Source organism: Moschus berezovskii, chromosome 21, assembly GCF_049115385.1.
Source record: "Moschus berezovskii isolate FMDL1 chromosome 21, NW_MosBer_1.0, whole genome shotgun sequence".
Taxonomy (NCBI): Eukaryota; Metazoa; Chordata; class Mammalia; order Artiodactyla; family Moschidae; genus Moschus; species Moschus berezovskii.
Genome location: NC_142480.1, coordinates 13,944,537 through 13,964,088, shown reverse-complemented (window position 1 = coordinate 13,964,088; position 19,552 = coordinate 13,944,537). Strand labels below are relative to the sequence as shown.

General features: G+C 49.8%; 1 protein-coding gene across 4 annotated transcripts in view; it reads right to left on the bottom strand.

Annotated features, from left to right (window-relative positions):
* CCDC88C (coiled-coil and HOOK domain protein 88C) overlaps positions 1-19,552 on the bottom strand; it is a 145,188-nt gene that overhangs the window by 64,730 nt on the left and 60,906 nt on the right. For all 4 annotated transcript variants that reach the window (XM_088829457.1, XM_055418387.2, XM_055418386.2 and 1 more), the window contains one exon: positions 15,784-15,853. In XM_088829457.1, coding sequence (XP_088685583.1) covers positions 15,784-15,853 — 70 coding nt within the window. The remainder of the gene's footprint in view (positions 1-15,783; positions 15,854-19,552) is intronic.

Sequence of the window (19,552 nt, the reverse complement as noted above, 5' to 3'; positions counted from 1 at the left end):
ACGATAAGCTCCACGTTGCCACACCCAGACCAAGACAGTTTTATTGCTCTTCCTCAGCTTTGCCAATCAGGCCCAAAAAATCACATTTCATCATTTTACATCATGTCTCTTTCACTATGCTTGAGGCTGTCGACTTAAAAAAATAGCCACAACCTAAAAGTTGAAGAGTTATATTTTATTTGGTGGGAATGTTTAGGACTTCAAGCCTGGGAGACAGCATCTCAACTGACCCTGAGAGAATTGCTCCATGGAAGAGAGGGGAGGAGTCAGATCACATAGAAATCTGCAACCAAGGGCAGGTAGTCTGAACATCCAAAGTATTTTTGTGAATTAAAGAAAACCAGATTATCTCAAGGAATTTAGTACTTTTCTATGTAAGGGAAGATGCAAGTGTCTGGGCTCACAGAAATAATTTCTTTCATATGCAAGAAATGAAAGCTGTCTGGGGCCAGTATCCTGTGTTTTTCACATCCTGAGTTCCTCAGTCCTCACTGTAGGGAGTGGCTGCAGTCTGAATGTGGCCAGACGGAGCAGGTATCCTTCTCCTTCCTTGCTGCCCTGGAGGGCTGGAATCGCTGATGACTGTGACATCCTTGTTTACCGATAAGACAGAAAATATTTCATTTTTCAAGGACAAGTGGGCCTTCATCTATCGTTTCAGTCACTTAAACAGTCAGGATATAGACGCTCCAGACTTGATTTGTTCACCAGGAGGCCCCGTGATCCCAATAAGCCGTACTCTGTTTCCCAGGCTCAGTTTCCACATCTGTGAAAGGAAGGTAGCCAGCCTGGGTGACTTATGGGGTGGTTTTCAAGTAGAAAATTCTACAGTTTTCTGCCTTTCCCATTATATACTCTATTCTATTGATGCTTAGCAGAGAAGGAAATGGCAACCCACCCTAGTATTCTTGCCTGGAGAATCCCATGTACAGACTGGAGCCTGGTGGGCTACAGTCCATGGGGTCGCAAAAGTTGGACACAACTTAGTGACTAAACCACCACCACCACCACTGATATTTAGGGGAGATGTGACATGCCAGAAAAAAAGCATCCTTTTCCTGAAAGACTTGCCAACACCCACTTACACTGGGCTAAAATGGTCCAAAGCATCATCAATAAGCCCGGGATGAAGAAAACCAAACTAGTGTCCAAGAACCAGTGCTGTGGTTCATTTCAGGTCCTTGGGTATAAGGTATATACAGAGTGACTCATCCTAATACCTCTCAACTGAGACGCAGCTCAAAACAGCTTTTCCTCAGATGACAGCATGATGGTCAAGTCTCACAACCAGGGGCTGGGCATCCGCCGTCCTACCTCCCAAGCTGGAGGTGGGCGAGATGGGCTGGACCATGGGGTCCCTGCGGAGCACTGATCCCACTCTTTTTTCAAAAAACTTCTTTATTTATTCTGGCTGTGCTGGCTCTTTGTTGCTGTGCACAAGCTTTCTCTAGCTGCAGCGAGGGGGGTACTCTAGCTGCAGTGCTCAGGCTGCTCACCGTGGAGCTGTCTCTTATTGCAGAGCACAGGTCCAAGGTGCACAGGCTTGGGCCCTGAGCACAGGCCCAGCGGTTGTGGTGCACGGGCTTCGTTGCTCTGAGGAATGTGGGATCCTCCCGGACCGGGGATGGAACCAGTGTCCTCTGCACTGCAAGACGAATTCCTAACCGCTGGACCACCTGGGAAGCCCAGACTCCACCCTCTATAAAGAATCAGGTTTGGGGTTGCAGATCAGTCATGATGACCAAATCTTCTCTTTGCTGGTAAGTGTAGAATTTCACCCATGTTTAAAATGAAAAAATTTCTTTCTGGCTTACTTCACTCTGTATAATAGGCTCTAGTTTCATCCACCTCATTAAAACTGATTCAAATGCATTCTTTTTAATGGCTGAGTAATACTCCATTGTGTATATGTACCAAAGCTTTCTTATTCGTCTGTAGATGGACATCTAGGTTGCTTCCATGTCCTGGCTTATAAACAGTGCTGCAGTGAACACTGGAGTACATGTGTCTCTTTCAATTCTGGTTTCCTCGGTGTGTATGCCCAGGAGTGCGATTGCTGGATCATATGGCAGTTCTATTTCCAGTTTTTTGAGGAATCTCCACACTGTTCTCCATGTGGCTGTACTAGTTGTGGGGGATGACACAGAGGGAGGATAAAGGGAGGAGGGAGGTGGGAGGGGGGTTTAGGAAGGGGAACTCATGTACACTCGGGGCGGATTCATGTCAATGTATGGCAAAACCAACCAATATAATATTGTAAAATAATTGGCCTCCAATGAAAAAAATATAAAATGAAAAAATTCTCAAAGACTTGTGTAGATTTTTTTCACCTGAGGCCTTCAATTTGGCCTGCTGCTGCTGCTGCTAAGTCACTTCAGTTGTGTCTGACTCTGTGCGACCCCATGGACGGCAGCCCACCAGGCCCCGCTGTCCCTGGGATTCTCCAGGCAACAGTACTGGAGTGGGGTGCCATTGCCTTCTCCGTCAATTTGGCTTGAGAGACTCTAATCCATAGACATAAGTATATGGAACTCTACAATGACTCACTATTAAAGCTGAGGTGGTGATCAGTTATGATTTTAGTTCTGATAAAAAGAAAAGGAAACACCCACCTGAATATTAAAAACCTCCAGAGAGTCTCACCAAAATCTTCCCCCAGCCTTAGTGCTCACGCCAGCCCCTGTGGCTGTCCTCACCTCTGTGCCTTCAGAGTCAGTCCCCAGAGGCCTGGCAAGGGTCCCTTGTAAGCCCTTTGGTGGATATAACAAGGACAGACTCCTTCCAGCCATCACGGGCTCCTCTTCCTGCATTAATTCAGCTTTCACAAGCCATGTACCTGGGGCTGAAGCCAGCGGAGCTGACACACAGGAAGAAAGCATTTTAAGAGCCTTGGAGCAGCTCAAACAGAAGTCAGGCTTCAGAGGATCTTTATATACTGTTCACAGCTAAGGTCCCAGAGGACCTAATTATATCATACTTTGGATAACTTGAACAACTTGGATGAGCCATTCTCCCAGCCCACAGCAGATAAAAACAGCAAATTCAAAGTGGACAGGAGCACGAGACAGACCCGCCGTGAGGAGCTACAGGTAAGCTGGTTATCTGAGAGCAAGGAAAGGCAAGAGGCCCTGCACCACGAGAGCCACAGTCGGAGGCTGTTCAGGGAAAGAATGAAGGCCTCTGCTCCCGCAGCCTCCTGCAGCGGCACACAATGGCAACCGTGACTCGTTCATGCCTTCCTTTCTCCAGTCACACCCATCACACACCAAAAAAATCTCAGTCTGATCCAGAGACCTAATGGGAGAGCACGGAATTCCAGTGGGCTAATTTTATAACAAAGGGGGAAAAAAAAAGATCTTAAAAGTAGAGAATTCATTTATTCATTTTAGAAATATGGTCAGGGAATAATTATTTAAAATAAGCTTTGGGGGGACTTCCCTGGGGGTCCAGGGACTAACACTTCCTACTCCCATTGCAGGGGGCCCAGGTTTTATCCCTGCTCAGGGAACTAGATCCCACATGCTGCAACCTGAAGGACAAAAAAAAGCTCTTATATGCCTCAATGAAGATTAAAGAATCCACATGCTGCAACTAAGACCTGGCACAGCCAATAAAGTAATAAATTAAATTAGATAAGCATTTTGGTGGTGAGCAGGGCTCCAGGGAAACTCACCCCTGCCCTCAGTCACATGAAGCAGTGCTGTGCTCATTCTCACCAAGCTAAGTGAATAAAAACATTTGCTAAAACAAATGTATCCTGCGATTTTTACCCGTACACAGATTCCTAGCAACCTTTAAAAAAAAAAAAAGAGTAAGAGAGAAAAGCAGAAGTTCACTCATTTCTCATGGGAAGCTGATGCCCAATTTCTCTCAGGATTTCTGCTATTTTCAAAAGCTACCAGATTGTGGGTTTTGAATAGTTTCACAACATAACAGGGAAGACTCTCTGCTGGGTCCCTGCCAGCAAGGGTGGCTCTGTGACACAGTTATGCAGGCAAAGAAGGAGGAGCCCTATAGACAACTCCCTCCAAACACCTACTGGGTGCTGGGTCCTTGCTGAGGACATTCCATAGTCAACACAGTTCTCTGAGCTCAGCCCAAGTGTGATCCGTCGTGTCCGACTCTGTGACCCGATGGACTGGGGCCTGCCAGGCTCCTCTGCCCATGGAATTTTCCCGGCAAGAATACTGGAGTGGGTTGCCATTTCCTACTCCAGGGGATCTTTGACTCAGGGATTGAACCCACATCTCTTAGGTCTCCTACACTGGCAGGTGGGTTCTTTTACCACCAGTGCCACCTGGGAAGCCCAAGAAAGCTTGGCTCAAACCAAGAAAACCAGCAATTTAAAAAAGCTGATAAATGCTATGGGAACCCAAGGGAGGAACACCTCGTTTGCAGTAAGGATCAGGTAAGGCTCCTTGGAAGAAAAGCTATGACAAACGCAGACAGCGTATTAAAAAGCAGAGACATTATTTTGCCAACAAAGGTCCATATAATCAAAGCTATGGTTTTTCAAGCAGTCATATATGGATGTGAGAGTTGGACCACAAACGAGGCTGAGCACCAAAGAATTGATGCTTTTGAAATGTGGGGCTGGAGAAGACTCTTGTGAGAGTCCCTTGAACAGCAAGGGGATCAAACCAGTCAACCTTAAAGGAAATCAACCCTGAATATTCACTGAAAGGACTGATGCTGAAGCTCCAGTAGTCACATCACACCTGATGTGAAGAGTCCACTCACTGGAAAAGACTTGATGCTGGGAATGACTGAGAGAAGGGGGAGAAGACGAAAGAGGATGAGAGGGCTGGATGGCGTCACCGACCCAGCGGACAAGAGTCTGAGCAAACTCTGGGAGACGGTGAAGGACGGGGACGCCTGGCGCACTGCAGCCCATGGGGTCGCAAACAGCTAGACAAACTTAGCAACTGAACAACACCAACAAGGCTTCCAAAAGGAAATGACTTCTGAGCTGAGACCCCAGGAAGAGGAGAGGTAGGCATGGGGGCTTTTCAGGGAACAGCATACGTAAAGGCCCAGATGTAAGAGAACATGGTGCTTGTCAACTTATACACACTTTGGTCTTAAGTTGGGGGTGGGTTTTCATGAAGAATGGGAGGCAGGGTAGGAAACAACACAGATGTCTGTACCTAGTGAGTCATAAGCAACCAACGGGGGAGGGGCGAACACATCAGACACCCTCTGCATCAACCCACAAACCCAGGGGAAATCCCAGGACAGGCGGGGCTAATAGTTGAGTCTACGAAAAATCTTAACTTCACTACCTGCTTCCTGGAGTCCTGACAAAGAGAAACTCCCTCCAGCCTTTCTTAGTAGAAACGGAATGCACGCAGGCTGACCTAAGCTATAAATAAAGCTACAGATGTGTGCAGCGATCAGCTTCCAAAACAGCACATGGGATAAAGGTGGACCTGGGGACAGAAATGTAGTGGGACGATTAAAGTTTACCAACCTTCAAAATGTGGAGGCTGAATAAGAACGAGACTGGAAAATTCCCTGACTTTCTAATCTCATGTCTGCAGCAGACATGACTAGTCAGTCACAACACGTTTTTTTTTACACCGAGCCTGGAAGGAAGCCTCGGAACCCTTCTGAACACAGCACTCTCCATACAGCCGGTGCCAATCAATAAACATTGGCACATGAAACAAAACCTGTCTTCCGTGCCTGGTACCTAATTTCTAGGGTCCTTTCGGTGCCAGTCTTTGATGCTCTAAGATGCTGTCATTTGAACGTCCTCTGGATATGGAAAACCAATTTATGTGTCAGTGATCACCTGGGGATGAAGACAGGAAGGAAGGCAAACAACCCTTTCCAAGAGCAAGCTCTTCCTGCTGCAAACTGCACACTGTCTTGCTGAGGCTGGAAGGCACAGTGATTTACCACAGAGACCCCACTACCACAGAGGCCCCCAGGTCCGTGAGTCTCGAGCCAGGCTGAGGGTTGAACCCTTCACAGGAAGGACTGACCCACTGGAGTTAATCCCGCCCTCCCCGTGTGCCCTCGCACCTACAGACCATTCCAGTCCTTTCAGATAACACTCAATCATTTGACTTAATCCCCAGAGCAATTCCCAAAGGCTGGTATTATCTGCATTTTACAACCAAGAAGAGGCTCAGACAGGCTGAGCCACAGATCTGAGATTTGGTCACCACCTGCTCGCTCGTAACTCACTACCGCCCCCTCCCCGAAATCGCTGCTATTTCTGTGCATTTCCTTGCAGAGCAGGGCTCCCTCTGGCTTCGTTTCTGATCCCAGTGCCACGGGGCAGGAATTTCAGCCAGGGTCTGCTGACTGAGGGACTGCAGGTAACTGTGAACATCACGTCCGGGTAGAAGAACAAAGAGAACACAGTTTCCACTTGCTTTCTTGTTGGGATGGAGACACACACACATTTTTCTTAATAATTCTACATTCTGTTCTCTCCTAACTCATGTGCTGGAGTGAACCGCTCACTGTGCTTTCCCTGGTTTCTGAGTTTAAAACCACTCATTTCATATAAATGATTATGGGGGCTGTCTCACTGATTTGAAACTAGCACTGCACTGAACATGACCCTGCTTCTCCTCAAGGTAATAATGACATCTCAAGACTCACCCACACGGGCACAGCTCTGTGGGCCCTCCTGGGGGCTCTGCTCACACTGAGAAGACCTGTTATTATTTTAACAAGGTTACCTTGGGTTCCATAAGGAACAGTATGGACACATGGGGACCCTCCATAATACCTGCCCTGGGTCACGGGGTAGGAGGAGACGGTCACCTCTACACAGCACCTCACAGCCTGGAGGGCGACTCCTGCAAAACCCTCACCAAGATCTCTTACACCTGGAACATTACACTTGTGATGCCCAGCAGGCACTCCCCCATTTATTTAATTAGTCAGGCAACAAATGTTATCACGGTGGACTCTGCAGGCACTGAGTGGCACATCCGTGTGGAACAGTGCAGGGCTGCTCCAGAGTGCACCCTGCCCAGTGACCCCCATCCCCCTGTCTCTCCTGCATCTGGCCCCAATCTGCCCCCAGCCACAGGGACCCCCCCCCACCACCTCGTGTGGGTAACTAGAACCTCTGCCCAGGTGACACATGGCAGCTGTTCCCCGGTCACAGAGACAATCTGAAACAGCCACAGCAAGCCCCTCAGACCAGCACTGCCAGAAATGACTCCCGAGCCCAGCCTGCCCGGGGCACAGAAGCTGAGAGCTAATTCATTTCCCAGCCCCAAACAACTGAGGATCAGGAAGGGGGAACGAAGCCCAAGAAAGCAGAGTCCGCACTGGCGGGAGGTGAGGCGACGGCAGAGGCAGGAGGCGATCAGAGAAAGGGTCCCCCCACCAGGCACCAGGCGGAAAACACAAAGCCCAAATATCATCGGGGAACACAGAGACCTTTGACAAATAACAGCTCATCCCTCCTCCTCGGATGGCCACAGCCACAGAGAGCAGACCCGCTGGCCGCCATGTGCGCTCACGCAGCTGCGGAGTCCCTCTCTGTGTACGGCCCATCGCTAGGAGCCACCAAACAAAGTCCGGTTTCCAGGCAGGTCCTGTGGCTGCTCCAAAGGCCGGCATCCGGCCGCGCCTGAACACTCGCTGGGCTTGGGAGTGTTACTCAAGCGCTTCACGTTCCTGGAAGAGCCAAGTGCTGGCTCTCAGCTCCAGCGCCGAGCACCCCCTTGCTCTGGATGGACCGGAGACTCATTTCTGAGTCCAGAAGGCAGCACAGAGCTGAAGGAGCAGGCTTCAAGCCACTCCACGTGAACTTGCGCGTGGGCACTTTTCTGAACCTGCTCCCTCAAGAATGAACAGGAAACACCAATAGGCTCAAGGCCCACGAGATGAACTTTTATTTACTAACTTCTTCCCTCCTCATCTGAAGGACCTATGTGCGTGCATCAAGTCACTTAGTTGTGTCTGACTCTCTGTGACCCCATGAACTGTAGCCTCCCAGGCTCCTCTGTCCATGGGATTCTCCAGGCAAGAACACTGGAGTGGGTAAGCCATGCTCTCCCCAGGGGATCTTCCCAACCCAGGGATCGAACCTGTGTCTCACATCTCCTGCGTTGGCAGGTGGGTTCTTTACCACTAGCGCCACCTGGGAAATCCTAAAGGACCTAAGGTTTTTGCAAATGCAAACATAAAAATACACACATGGGGTAAGAATTCAGGAGAACTAAAAAAAAAATAGCTCAAGTTTGGGAGAAAGAACACAAGAACTGCATTGCTCATTAGCCTCTAAGGGCAGACCCTTGACTTCCCTATGTTGCTTGGCAAGTAGGGTGCTGGGGGGGAGGTGCTGGCACAGAGCACAGGGTGGTGGCTGGGGAGGGAAGACAACTGCCTGCTTTCTCAAAGAACAATCCTGGAGGCAGGAAGACTGCTCGTAATCAACCAGACCTGGAGGCCTCTCCCTGTCGCAGGGCTGGAGGTGAGCCAGCCCCCTGGCACACCGGCCCTCAGAGGTTCCAGTTTGTCATCAAAGGCAGAGCTGTGCCTTGAGGGAAGGTTTCTATGGGATCCGAGAAGCACTTCAAGGACGTCCTTGACAAGCGAGCAAGTAAACACTGAGAGGGTTAAATATTAAATTCCAAGGAGTCTCAGGAGTTCCGTTTCCCTCTGGCCTTTGAAACCTAAACTTCAGCCGTGACAGAACACTTCCTCCCTGCGCCCTGGGCTCGCTGCTTCTCCTGGGACTGCCAGCATATTCCCCCTCCTCCAAGCTCGTCCCACCTGGACACTCGCGCTCCGCTGCTCTGTTCAGAGTTCCCTGAGGCTCTGCCACGTACCGCCTCCTCCAGGAAGCCTTCCTGACCTGCCCAGGGAAGAACTTATTACCTGCCATGTATTCCGTGGGAAGCACACTCACACTGCTTCTTGCCCTGGAGCAGGCTAGGGATGGACCCCATCTTCCTCCCCTCTTGCCCCAGTGCAGACTGGGGGCTCCATGAGCAGACACAGCCTGTTCATCTCCGCAGCCCCTGGACCCACAGTAGGCATTTTACAGGGAGAGCTTGAGGCAGGCTTGGGCTGAGCTCCTCTGAGCCTCTGGCCCAGGGGTGCCACTCGGAGGAGGAAGAAAGCAAGGGTGTTCTCATCTTCCCTCTGGGAAGTTCAGAAATCGGCCTTCTGGTTCCTTCAGCTGGAACAGCAGGAGAGCAGAGGCCTTCACGAACTATGAAGGAAGCATGTTCATAGCATCGGTGGGCACAGACTCCCTGACTCCTCAAGGGGCTTTCCCTGTCCCTGGAAGCCCCTTCTGTAACCGTGGTAAGAGCGAAAAGACTGAGGATGAGGACCCGATCTCTGAACAGCAAAGAATGGAATCTCCGAGGCTACCCTCCAAGGTCCCAGCCACATTCACAGACAGGACCCTACAGGGTGCAAACACAGGGTCAGCCCAACCAGGGACCCACGAATCTTGCCTGGCATTTAGAACTTGAGAAACACCAGGCAGAATAATGACGATGGCAGGTCATATATAACCATCTGCATGACTTATGGTGATACACACATCTCTGCATCTCTTACCCATAGGACCGCCACGCTGTGTGCCTCTGAATGAGTTCCCTCCCCTCTCTGGGCTGGGTTTCTGTACCTACACGGCTCCTGCCTTTCCATTCTAAACAGCTTGGGAGCGATCAGCAATTCACAAGTCTGAAACCCACTACTGCGCTTGGATACAAACCCTGGAAGACAACACAGTGCCCTCTTCCAGCATGACTGCTCTATGATTCATCGCAGAAATTAATTTGCTAACACCCTGGCTTCTTGTCAGAGCAATCTAGTCTTTTTCATGTGCGTGGCATGGTGACAAGCCTGGCTGCAGAGAAATCAGGGCTTAGCGCTCTGGCAAGCATTTTGCAGATGCTGCAGACACTCGGATCTCTTGGTTCTCATGTAGAATACACTCTTCAATAAACCAGGTAAAGATGTTTCATGGAAGCAGAGCCAGTCAGGCAAGGGTGCGAGCAGCTTCCAGTGCAGCATTACCAGCCTAGGGCAGCCGCACACGTGGTGTTGAGCAGAGGTCGACTCTCACTTGACCCTGACCGCTGACACTTGACAGTTTTATCTGTGGGAGTGTGTGGCTAATATCTGTAAGGAGCATTAGCTTGATAGAAGAGGGAAGTGGGGACAGGACAGACAAGTAGATAAAGCCCATTTCCAGCACTTAGGCTCTATTTGTTTGGCACCTACTATGTGCCAGGCACTGCTCTAGATACTTAGAAGACACTGGCGGGGACTTCCCTGGTGGCCCAGTGGCTGAGATTTTTGCACGCTGCAACAAAGATCAAAGATCCCACATGCCACAACTAAAACATGGCACAGCCAATCAATCAATCAATAAAAATGATTAAAAAAAAAACCAACAACACAAGACATTGGTAACAACAAATCCCGTAAGATTCCTGCCTTCATGACAGATTACATCCTAGAGGGGGAAACAAACAAGCAATGCAGCAGACAGGGAAAAACAGGTAAATGAGAGAGCATCATGGAGGGTGACAACGTTATGAAAGAAAAGAAGGCAAGGCAGGATGACAGGACAGGAAGTCCCAAGGGAGAAGCAGGATACAGCTGCACACAGGGAGCTCATCAGGATGGGGTGCACTGAGAACGTGACATTCGAGCAATGACTTGAAGGATCTATTCCTTTTTCCAGTGATCATGTATGGATGTGAGAGTTGGACCATAAAGAAAGCTGAGCGCCGAAGAATTGATGCTTTTGAACTGTGGTGCTGGAGAAGACCCTTGAGAGTCCCTTGGACTGCAAGGAGATCCAACCAGTCCATCCTAAAGGAGATCAGTCCTGGGTGTTCATTGGAAGGACTGATGCTGAAGCTGAAACTCCAATACTTTGGCCACCTGATGCGAAGAGCTGACTCATTTGAAAAGACCCTGATGCTGGGAAAGATTGAAGGCGGGAGGGGAAGGGTATGACAGAGGATGAGATGGTTTGATGGCATCACCGACTCCATATACTTGAGTTTGAATAAGCTCCAGGAGTTGGTGATGGACAGGGAAGCCTGGCATGCTGCAGTCCATGGGGTTGCAAAGAGTGGGACACGACTGAGCGACTGAACTGAAGTGATTCCTGTGAATATCTGGGAAAATATCTCCTTGCTCTCAGAGTCCCCCTGAATATCTGGGAAAAGCATTCCAGGCCAAGGGAACAGAGTTAGAAGGCCACCCAGGTGCTAGCCAGGAGAAGGATGGAGGCGGCTAGAACCATGGAGGCAGTGGGGCAGGAGGAGAGAAGAGCACGGCTCTGGTGCAAATGGAGCCAGGGCACCTGCCTGAGGGATGGGAGTGGGGTTAGAGAGAAGGATCAGACGTGGCCACCTGGAAACAAGACGAAGGACACCCTGCAACACCAGTCCCGGCAGTCTGCACTCGGCCCAGCCGCTGGGGAAGGCTCTTCTGCTATGCACCATGTATGAAAGTGAGAGGGCTACAGCAGGGTCCTATGGGACCCCAGGCCAGGCTCCAAGAAGTGGGGTCTACAGTAATGAGGCACCAGACAAGATGCTTCCCCAGGGACAGGTATCCAAGGAGATGGTAGCAAAATCTCGCACAGTCAGAGAGGAAATCCAGAGATGATTCGAGGTACAAACAGGAAAGCAGAGAATGGGGACTGGAGGCCAGCCACTGAGGGCAGATTTTAAAATATATGTTTTCTCATATTCACTGAACTGCCCTGAATCCCACCAGAGGTAGGGAAAAAGAGAACATCTTTTGTCTGGTGGGTGCGGGATGACAGACATATAGAAACATCTCATAGTGTGAGTCGTGACACCTCCCTTTTTTAGGTCAGAGGAAGGTGGACAAGTGATCAGTATTCTGGGATCATTCAGTGTCACTGCGTGTGTGTGTCTCTCCATGGAGGTGCATTTACCAAAACCAAAAAATAACCCCAAGCTGAAATGTTATAAATGATGGTACAGTGTCAGCATCAGCTAAAAAGAACACAGGTGTGCTCCTGAGCTGGGTGACAGAATTTGTTAAAAAAAAAAAAAAAAGCCTCCCCATCCACCACTACTAGGCAACCACACAAGAAAGAAACCAACTTTGTTCTTTATTTTAAATGAAACCCCAAATGCTTCACTCACCTATTTTTAAAATTTAAAACAGAAAACACCATTCCACAAATGTGTCTCTGGCACTCATGTTTGCGTCTTTTTGCTGGTGCCTCTCCCCTGCCAACCTCCTTGCTCTCAGAGTCCCCCTGAGACTCCTGTCAAAACCTACCCATGCATGCTCCCAGCTCTCATCCCTCCAGCCTCGCTCTGGGGGAGGCGGCCCGTCCCCTTTCGGCAGAGCCTGCAGAAGCCGCCATCAGTCAGCCCTGCCTGCTGGGGGCCCTCTGAGATTGCTGCACTGGGTGGGATTCTGGTCTTAACTTTCCCAGAGGTCCCCGTCTCATCTTAACAACTTCTCCATGGAACTGGGGCCAGAACCTCTTCGACTGATAGACATTGATCCCATATGGCCCTAAGGACTTGGAGACATTCCATTCACCTGTCAGTTTAAAGGGTTTCCCTGGTGGCTCAGACAGTAAAGAATCCACCTGCAATGCAGGAGACCTGGGTTCGATCTCTGGATCAGGAAGATCCCCCAAAGGAGAGCATGGCAACCCACTCCAGTATTGCCTGGAGAATTCCCATGGACAGAGGAGCCTGGTGGGCTATAGTCCATGGGGTTGCAAAGAGTCAGACATGACTGAGTTTAAAATCAGTTTAAATTTTAAACTAAGTTTAAAATCAGCTTCCTGAGACTGTTCTCAAACTATCGTGAGGAAGGCTGCACCACTCTGTACATTTATGGGGGGGAAAAGAATCACTAAACTGTGTACTTAAAATAGGTGAATTTTGGACTTCCCTGATGGTCCAATAACTAAGATTTCATGCTCCCAGTGCAGGGGGCACAGGTTCAATCCCCAGTGGGGGAAGATCCCACATGCTATGTGGAGTGGCAAAAAAAAAAAAAAGGTTAATTTCATGGTATGCAAATTATACCTTAATAAAGCTATTTAAAAATCAGAGTCCACATCTTTGCAGGTGTTTCTGTTCACTGCCAGACCCGAGGCAGGACCTGGGTTCCCTGCATGTGTACAGTCTCTCTCCCCGTGTGGTTCAGAGAGGCTGGAACAGAGGGGCTCTGAAGGCGGGGCTGGAGCCAGGGTTCTGGTGAGCAGAGGTGCCTTCTGGAGAAGGGGCCCCCCTGAGGGCCGGATTCCAGACAGCAGTAGGAAGGGAGGGGCTGACACAGGAAGGTGGCAAACTACGCAGTATGATGGGGTGACAGGGTGATGGGATGACACGGTTGGGGAGGGAGACGTGTTTAGCACTAGACTGACTCATAAATGTTAGTTGCTCAATCGTGTCCAACTCTTTGAGACCCTGTGGACTGTAGCCCACCAGGCTCCTCTGTCCATGGGGATTCTCCAGGCAAGATACTGGAGCGGGTTGCCATTCCATTTTCCAGGGGATCTTCTGACCCAGGGATCAAACCTGGGTCTCCTGCATTGCAGGCAGATTTTTTACCGTCTGAGCCACCAGATTAAGTCATATGTCACGGTCATTTTTGTAGGTCAAAATGGTTAAACACTGGCAATTGCCTGACGCTTGTTCACGTGTGATACGGACCAGAGCTCAGGCCCAGGGTTTAGGTGGAACAAACTCCCACTCAGCCCCTCTGCCCATGGGTTAAGTGGCTGAGGGCTTGTCAATTCAACCCTGTGACCTGCCATTCTCTCATCTATAAACGCGACGGCAGAGCCACACCCCAGAAGCACATTTTCACTTCCACTTTTAAATACACATCCGGTGCCGAGCATACGGTGGGTCACCAAGGGCTCATGCAGGAGCCTTCTTTCCTGCTCCTCTGCTCTCCTCTCCTCATCTGATAACGCTATCTCTAGAGCAGGTGAAAGAGCAGAACTACGCCTGAACCACCAACCTCTCTGGGCACCTCTCTCTTAATACCAGTCCCCCAAATAAGGCAGGACAAGCAGTACAGTTCTGCTAAGCAAAGCAGACCCTCATTTTCCTCATGTTACCAGTGTAACACGGGGGTGCCACCTGTCCCCGGGGCTGCATCTGGCATCCCCGACCTGGTGGTTTAATCATAAGTCATGTCTGACCCTTGCAACCCCATGGACTGTAACCTGCCAGGCTCCTCTGTCCATGGGGTTCTCCAGGCAAGAATACTGGAGTGGACTTCCATTTCCTTCTACCTGGGGGAACCATGAAATAAAGCCAGAAAACAAATGGCCCCAGGGCAGAGCCGGGGACAGCCCAATCCAAGGGCTCCCTGTCACTAACACATCAAGTAGAGAAGGGCATTACTGCCAGGAGCCGCCAGGTGGGTCTGGGTGTATCCCGAAGAGCCAGTGTGATGCTCACGGGCCCGTGGCAGTGAAGACGAACAGGAGAGCAAAGAAACCCTTTCCTCTGGCTCTTGCAGAGAACAGGGGAGTGGGGGTCCAAGAAGGACCCCTCCCCATGAGCAAAGTAATTTCATGCTCAGCGTCCCTTGACCCAGTGCCCCCAGAAGCTGTTGCTGCTGCTCCCAGGGCCAGGGCTCCTCTACGAGGAACATCCTCGGCAGGTCACAAGGTGTACCTCTCCTCTGCACTCCAGACAACCTGAGCTCACGTGGACAGGAGCGAGGATGGTCAGGCTCCCATGAGAGCAGGGTGAGGAGGTACCCACAGAGGCAAGCTTCAGCTCCTCCTGCGAAAGCCTCTTATGGTGGGATCCTTCCTGCATGGCCTGACCCTACAGCCAGTCCAGGAGGCTCCCAAGTTCTCCACGGGAACCAGGGGAGTCCCAGCCAGCAGGCACATCTGTCCCTGGGGCCCACAAGTTTCCAACCACGAGCCACAGGAGCAGGTCAATGTTCAAGACCACGGAGAGGAGGAAAGGCAGCACCCGTTTAACACACAGTGTGTTAAGTGTCAGGTTGGAACTAAGCTCTGGCTTTCTGTAAGGTGTCCAGGAGGACATTTCAGTCTTTTAAAGTCATACCAAGTGTCCAAGACCAGGGCTTAGGACCTTACCCACTCAGGCCCCAGAGACCAGCGGGAGATGTGAGAACGGACACGTGACAGGGTGTCCCAGTGAAATGTACGTGGGGAAAATAAAGCAGCACAGGATGCCAGCGGAAGGGACATTAGTTCCCTCCAAAGATTCTTTCCCAGGTGGCTGAGAGGGTAAAGGATCTGCCTTCAAGGCAGGAGACCTGGGTTCGATCCCGGGGTTGGGAAGATCCCCTGGAGAAGTTCATGGCAACCCACTCCAGTATTCTTGCCTGGAGAATCCCCATGGACAGAGGAGCCTGGTGGGCTACATTCCATGGGGTCGCAAAGAGTCGGACACGACTGAGTGACTAATACTTTCACTTTGAAAGATTTTTTCTTGTCAGTAGGGATCATACCCCATGATGGTAGGAGGAGAGACCCCTGGGTGTGGGCCGGCGGGGTGGTGGTGGTCCACCATATTACTTAAGCCCCAAAGACCAAGGAAACAGTGGCTGTGAGTACCTTAGAACTCCCATCTGAGAGGTTGTGAGGATATATTCTTAAGGAAGAAACGTGCTCTTGGAGTAAAACCTTGGGGTTATAAGCCCACCCTTTACAATCACACCCAAATGAGCACATGTTTTCACTATGCTGGTTCCAGGCTGGCAGCCAGAGCTCTGTCTCCAACAGCTGCCCAGGGCACAGCCCAGGCTCCACGGGGGGCGCGGGCAGCCTCCACTCACCAGACAGCGGGTCTTTGCCAATCATCAAGACATTAGGCAAATTCATGACGATCAGCTGCTGGAGAACTTCCTATGGAAACAAAGGGGAAAGGATACATTAAGAACAGAAAACAAAATAAAGACTGATTAAGAAAATCATAGTGTACCAAGTCACTGGAGGAGTGTGCAGCCATTATGAAAACAGTTGCTATGAAAATACTGTATATATAATAGGAAGGAAAATGTAAGATATAAATAAATGAAAAGTCAAAATAGCTAACTGTGCTTCCACCTCGATTATTACTAAACAAAAATTATGTCTGCATATGTACAGAGACTTTGGGAGAAAAGAAGATATATTAAATGCTATATTAGTAGGACTAGCAGTGAGTTTCTTTTAAAGGATGTCTTTATTTTTATTGTATGATTTGCTTGTGCAACTAAAAAATGCAGAATAAACACTAATAGGGCTTCCCCTGCGGCTCAGCTGGTAAAGAATCTGCCTGCAATGCAGGAGACCTGGGTTCGATCCCTGGGTTGGGAAGATCCCCTGGAGAAGGGAAAGGCTACCCACTCCAGTACTCTGGCCTGGAGAATTCCATGGACTCTATAGTCCATGGGTCCTCAAAGAGTCAGACACAACTGAGCGACTTTCACTTTTACTTTGAAACATTAAAAGAGATGTTACTGAGTCTTTACAAGCTGACAATTCAGGGTTCTGGTATTTAGTAGGTCTTTGGTATAAGCTGTAAAAAAGAGACTTCTCTTTTTTCAGCAGTGACTTTCCTGCTGCTGTTGTTCGGTCACTCAGTCGTGTCCGACTCTCTGTGACCCCATGGACTGGAGCACACAGTCCTTCCCTGGGGGAGGGATAAGTCAGAGCTAATCTGCAGCCACCCCACACACCCCCAGAGACGTGGCACACAGGAAATGCCCGGCTTCCTGCCCTAACACCAAGGGCCCCTGAAATAGGGCCCAGACACCAGCCATTGACATGCCCCCTGTTGTGGGGGTTTTAACAAGTTCCCCTCCGAGATTGCTGGCCCACCGCTCACATTTCCCAGAGCACTTCTCAGGCAGATTGGCCTTCCCTGACCAAATGTGCCTTGTTTCTCACAAACCCAGAAGATAAAATATCTAATTCTACAGAAGAGAAGCAAGGCAGTAGGATTCAGTAATATTCTTGGTCTTGCAAAAGTGTTCACCATAGAAACTCTTGACCAACAAAGCTACGCTTACACCTTTTAAAAAAACACTTTCCATTGAGAGACAACTTTTTCCCCAGCAGGCACTCTACTGCACGGCGTGAGGACTCTCTGAACTCAGGATGCTGCCAACCAGCGCTGATGAATAGAAGGGGACAGTGAACACAATCGGCTAATCCCGCAGGGCCCAGCTGATCACCTCAGAGCTCTCTGAATCCTCAGATGGGAATGGCAGCCTTGGCAAGCTCGCCAGGGGAGGCCGACACCTTCACAGTGTCAGCTACAGACTGGCACTTGCCATCGACCGCTACAAGGATTAAATCCTGTGCTGCTGCAGCTGCTGATTTCCAACACCCCCTGAAAGGCGTTCAGGGTGGAGAGGAGAAGGGAGGCACTCTGTGCTTGGGGGAAAAACTGGCAGGACGGGTCTTCAAATAATAAGGTATTTTCAGGAGCTGATTTTCTGAGCCCAATTCTTGTATCTCCCCATGTCTAGAAAAGCACAAAAATCCTTCATGGTGACAACCATTCCTCATGACTAGCAGAACGCTTCACCAGACTAGCAGAAGCCTTCTGGAAAAATATGTGCTTGACTGCGTGTACTCCCCCTTCACCCCAATCACTTATACACTGACCCGCCCCCTCCCCGGCTCTTCAGAACAGCTTCTCAGAGCTATGTGAGGTGCTGTCTCCCGGGCTGCAGTCCTCACTCTGCCCCAAGTAAAAGTGAACTATTAGACTCAGTGCATGTTTTTAAAGTCGACAACAGAATGTACAAGATGAACTGCTCCACCCTCCTTATTATCTTGCCATGGCTCCCACCGCACCCCACTCCCAAACACTCCGGGCCCCTCTGTGCTCAGTGTTGGAGGACATCTTTCTTTACTATCTGAGGTCATATGTCACTGCATCCGAGACGGCCAGTGTTTCCTCAAGCCAAGTCTCAGTGTTGGGCAGAGTCTGCGTTGTGTAACAGCCTCAGCCTTCCTTCAGGGCTTGGAGAAGTCAACGCAGTTTCTCAACTGGATGTGCTCACCAAAGGATTCTGCAGTAGCACCCTCAGGCAAAACACACAGCCAGGAAAATCAGATAAATCCACTTCCAGCAAAAGGAAGGACTCCCAGCCAAGTCAGCCGTCTGTCCCAGCTTCCCTGGTGGCTCAGGCAGTAAAGAATCTGTCTGCAATGCAACAGCCCCAGTTCAACCCCTGGATCAGGAAGATCCCCTAGAGAAGGAAATGGTAACCCACTCCAGTATACAGTCCATGGGGTTGCCAAGAGTCAGATCGACTTAGGGACTAAACCATCAAGAACTGCTAAGTCACATCAAAACTAAGTCACTTTAACTTGGGGACACTAAATAAATAATAACATTGCTAGCAATGTCATGGAGTCCCTGATGCTGCTGCTGCTAAGTCATTTCAGTCGTGTCCAACTCTGTGTGACCCCATAGATGGCAGCCCACCAGGTTCCCCCGTCCCTGGGATTATCCAGGCAAGAACACTGGAGTGGGTTGCCATTTCCTTTTCCAATGCATAAAAGTGAAAGTGAAGTCGCTCAGTTGTGTCTGACTCAGCGACCCCATGGACTGCAGCCTTCTAGGCTCCTCCGCCCATGGGATTTTCCAGGCAAGAGTATTGGAGTGGGGTGCCATTGCCTTCTCCCATGGAGTCCCTATCCAGTCTCAATGTTAAACTCAAAAGTGCTCAGCCAACATCTAGAAGATTTCCTCGTTATCACTGTCAACCAACTACATTCCCTTCTGGAGTCTTGGCCGGTTTCTGCTCTGCTGTGGTGCAAGTGACTGGAGCACCAGCCGTATTCAGTTCAGTTCAGTCGCTCAGTTGTGTCCGACTCTCCGCAACCCCATGAATCACAGCACGCCAGGCCTCCCTGTCCATCAACAACTCCCGGAGTTCACTCAAACTCATGTCCACAGAGTCGGTGATGCCATCAAGCCATCTCATTCTCCGTCATCCCCTTCTCCTCCCGCCCCCAACCTTTCCCAGCATCAGAGTCTTTTCCAGTGAGTCAACTCGTCGCATGAGGTGGCCAAAGTATTGCAGTTTCAGCTTTAGCATCAGTCCTTCCAATGAACACCCAGGATTCATCTCCTTTACAATGGACTGGTTGGATCTCCTTGTGGTACAAGGGACTCTCAAGAGTCTTCTCCAACATCACAGTTCAAAAGCATCAATTCTTCGGCGATCAGCTTTCTTCACAGTCCAACTCTCACATCCATACATGACCACGGGAGAAACCATAGCCTTGACTAGACGGACCTTTGTTGGCAAAGTAATGTCTCTGCTTTTTAATATACTATCAAGGTTGGTCATAACTTTCCTTCCAAGGAGTAAGTGTCTTTTAATTTCATGGCTGCAATCAGCATCTGCAGTGATTTTGGAGCCCCAAAAAAATAAAGTCTGACACTGTTTCCACTGTTTTTCCATCTATGTCCCATGAAGTGATGGGACCAGATGCCATGATCTTAGTTTTCTGAATGTTGAGCTTCAAGCCAACCTTTTCACTCTCCTCTTTCACTTCCATCAAGAGGCTTTTGAGTTCCTCTTCACTTCCTGCCATAAG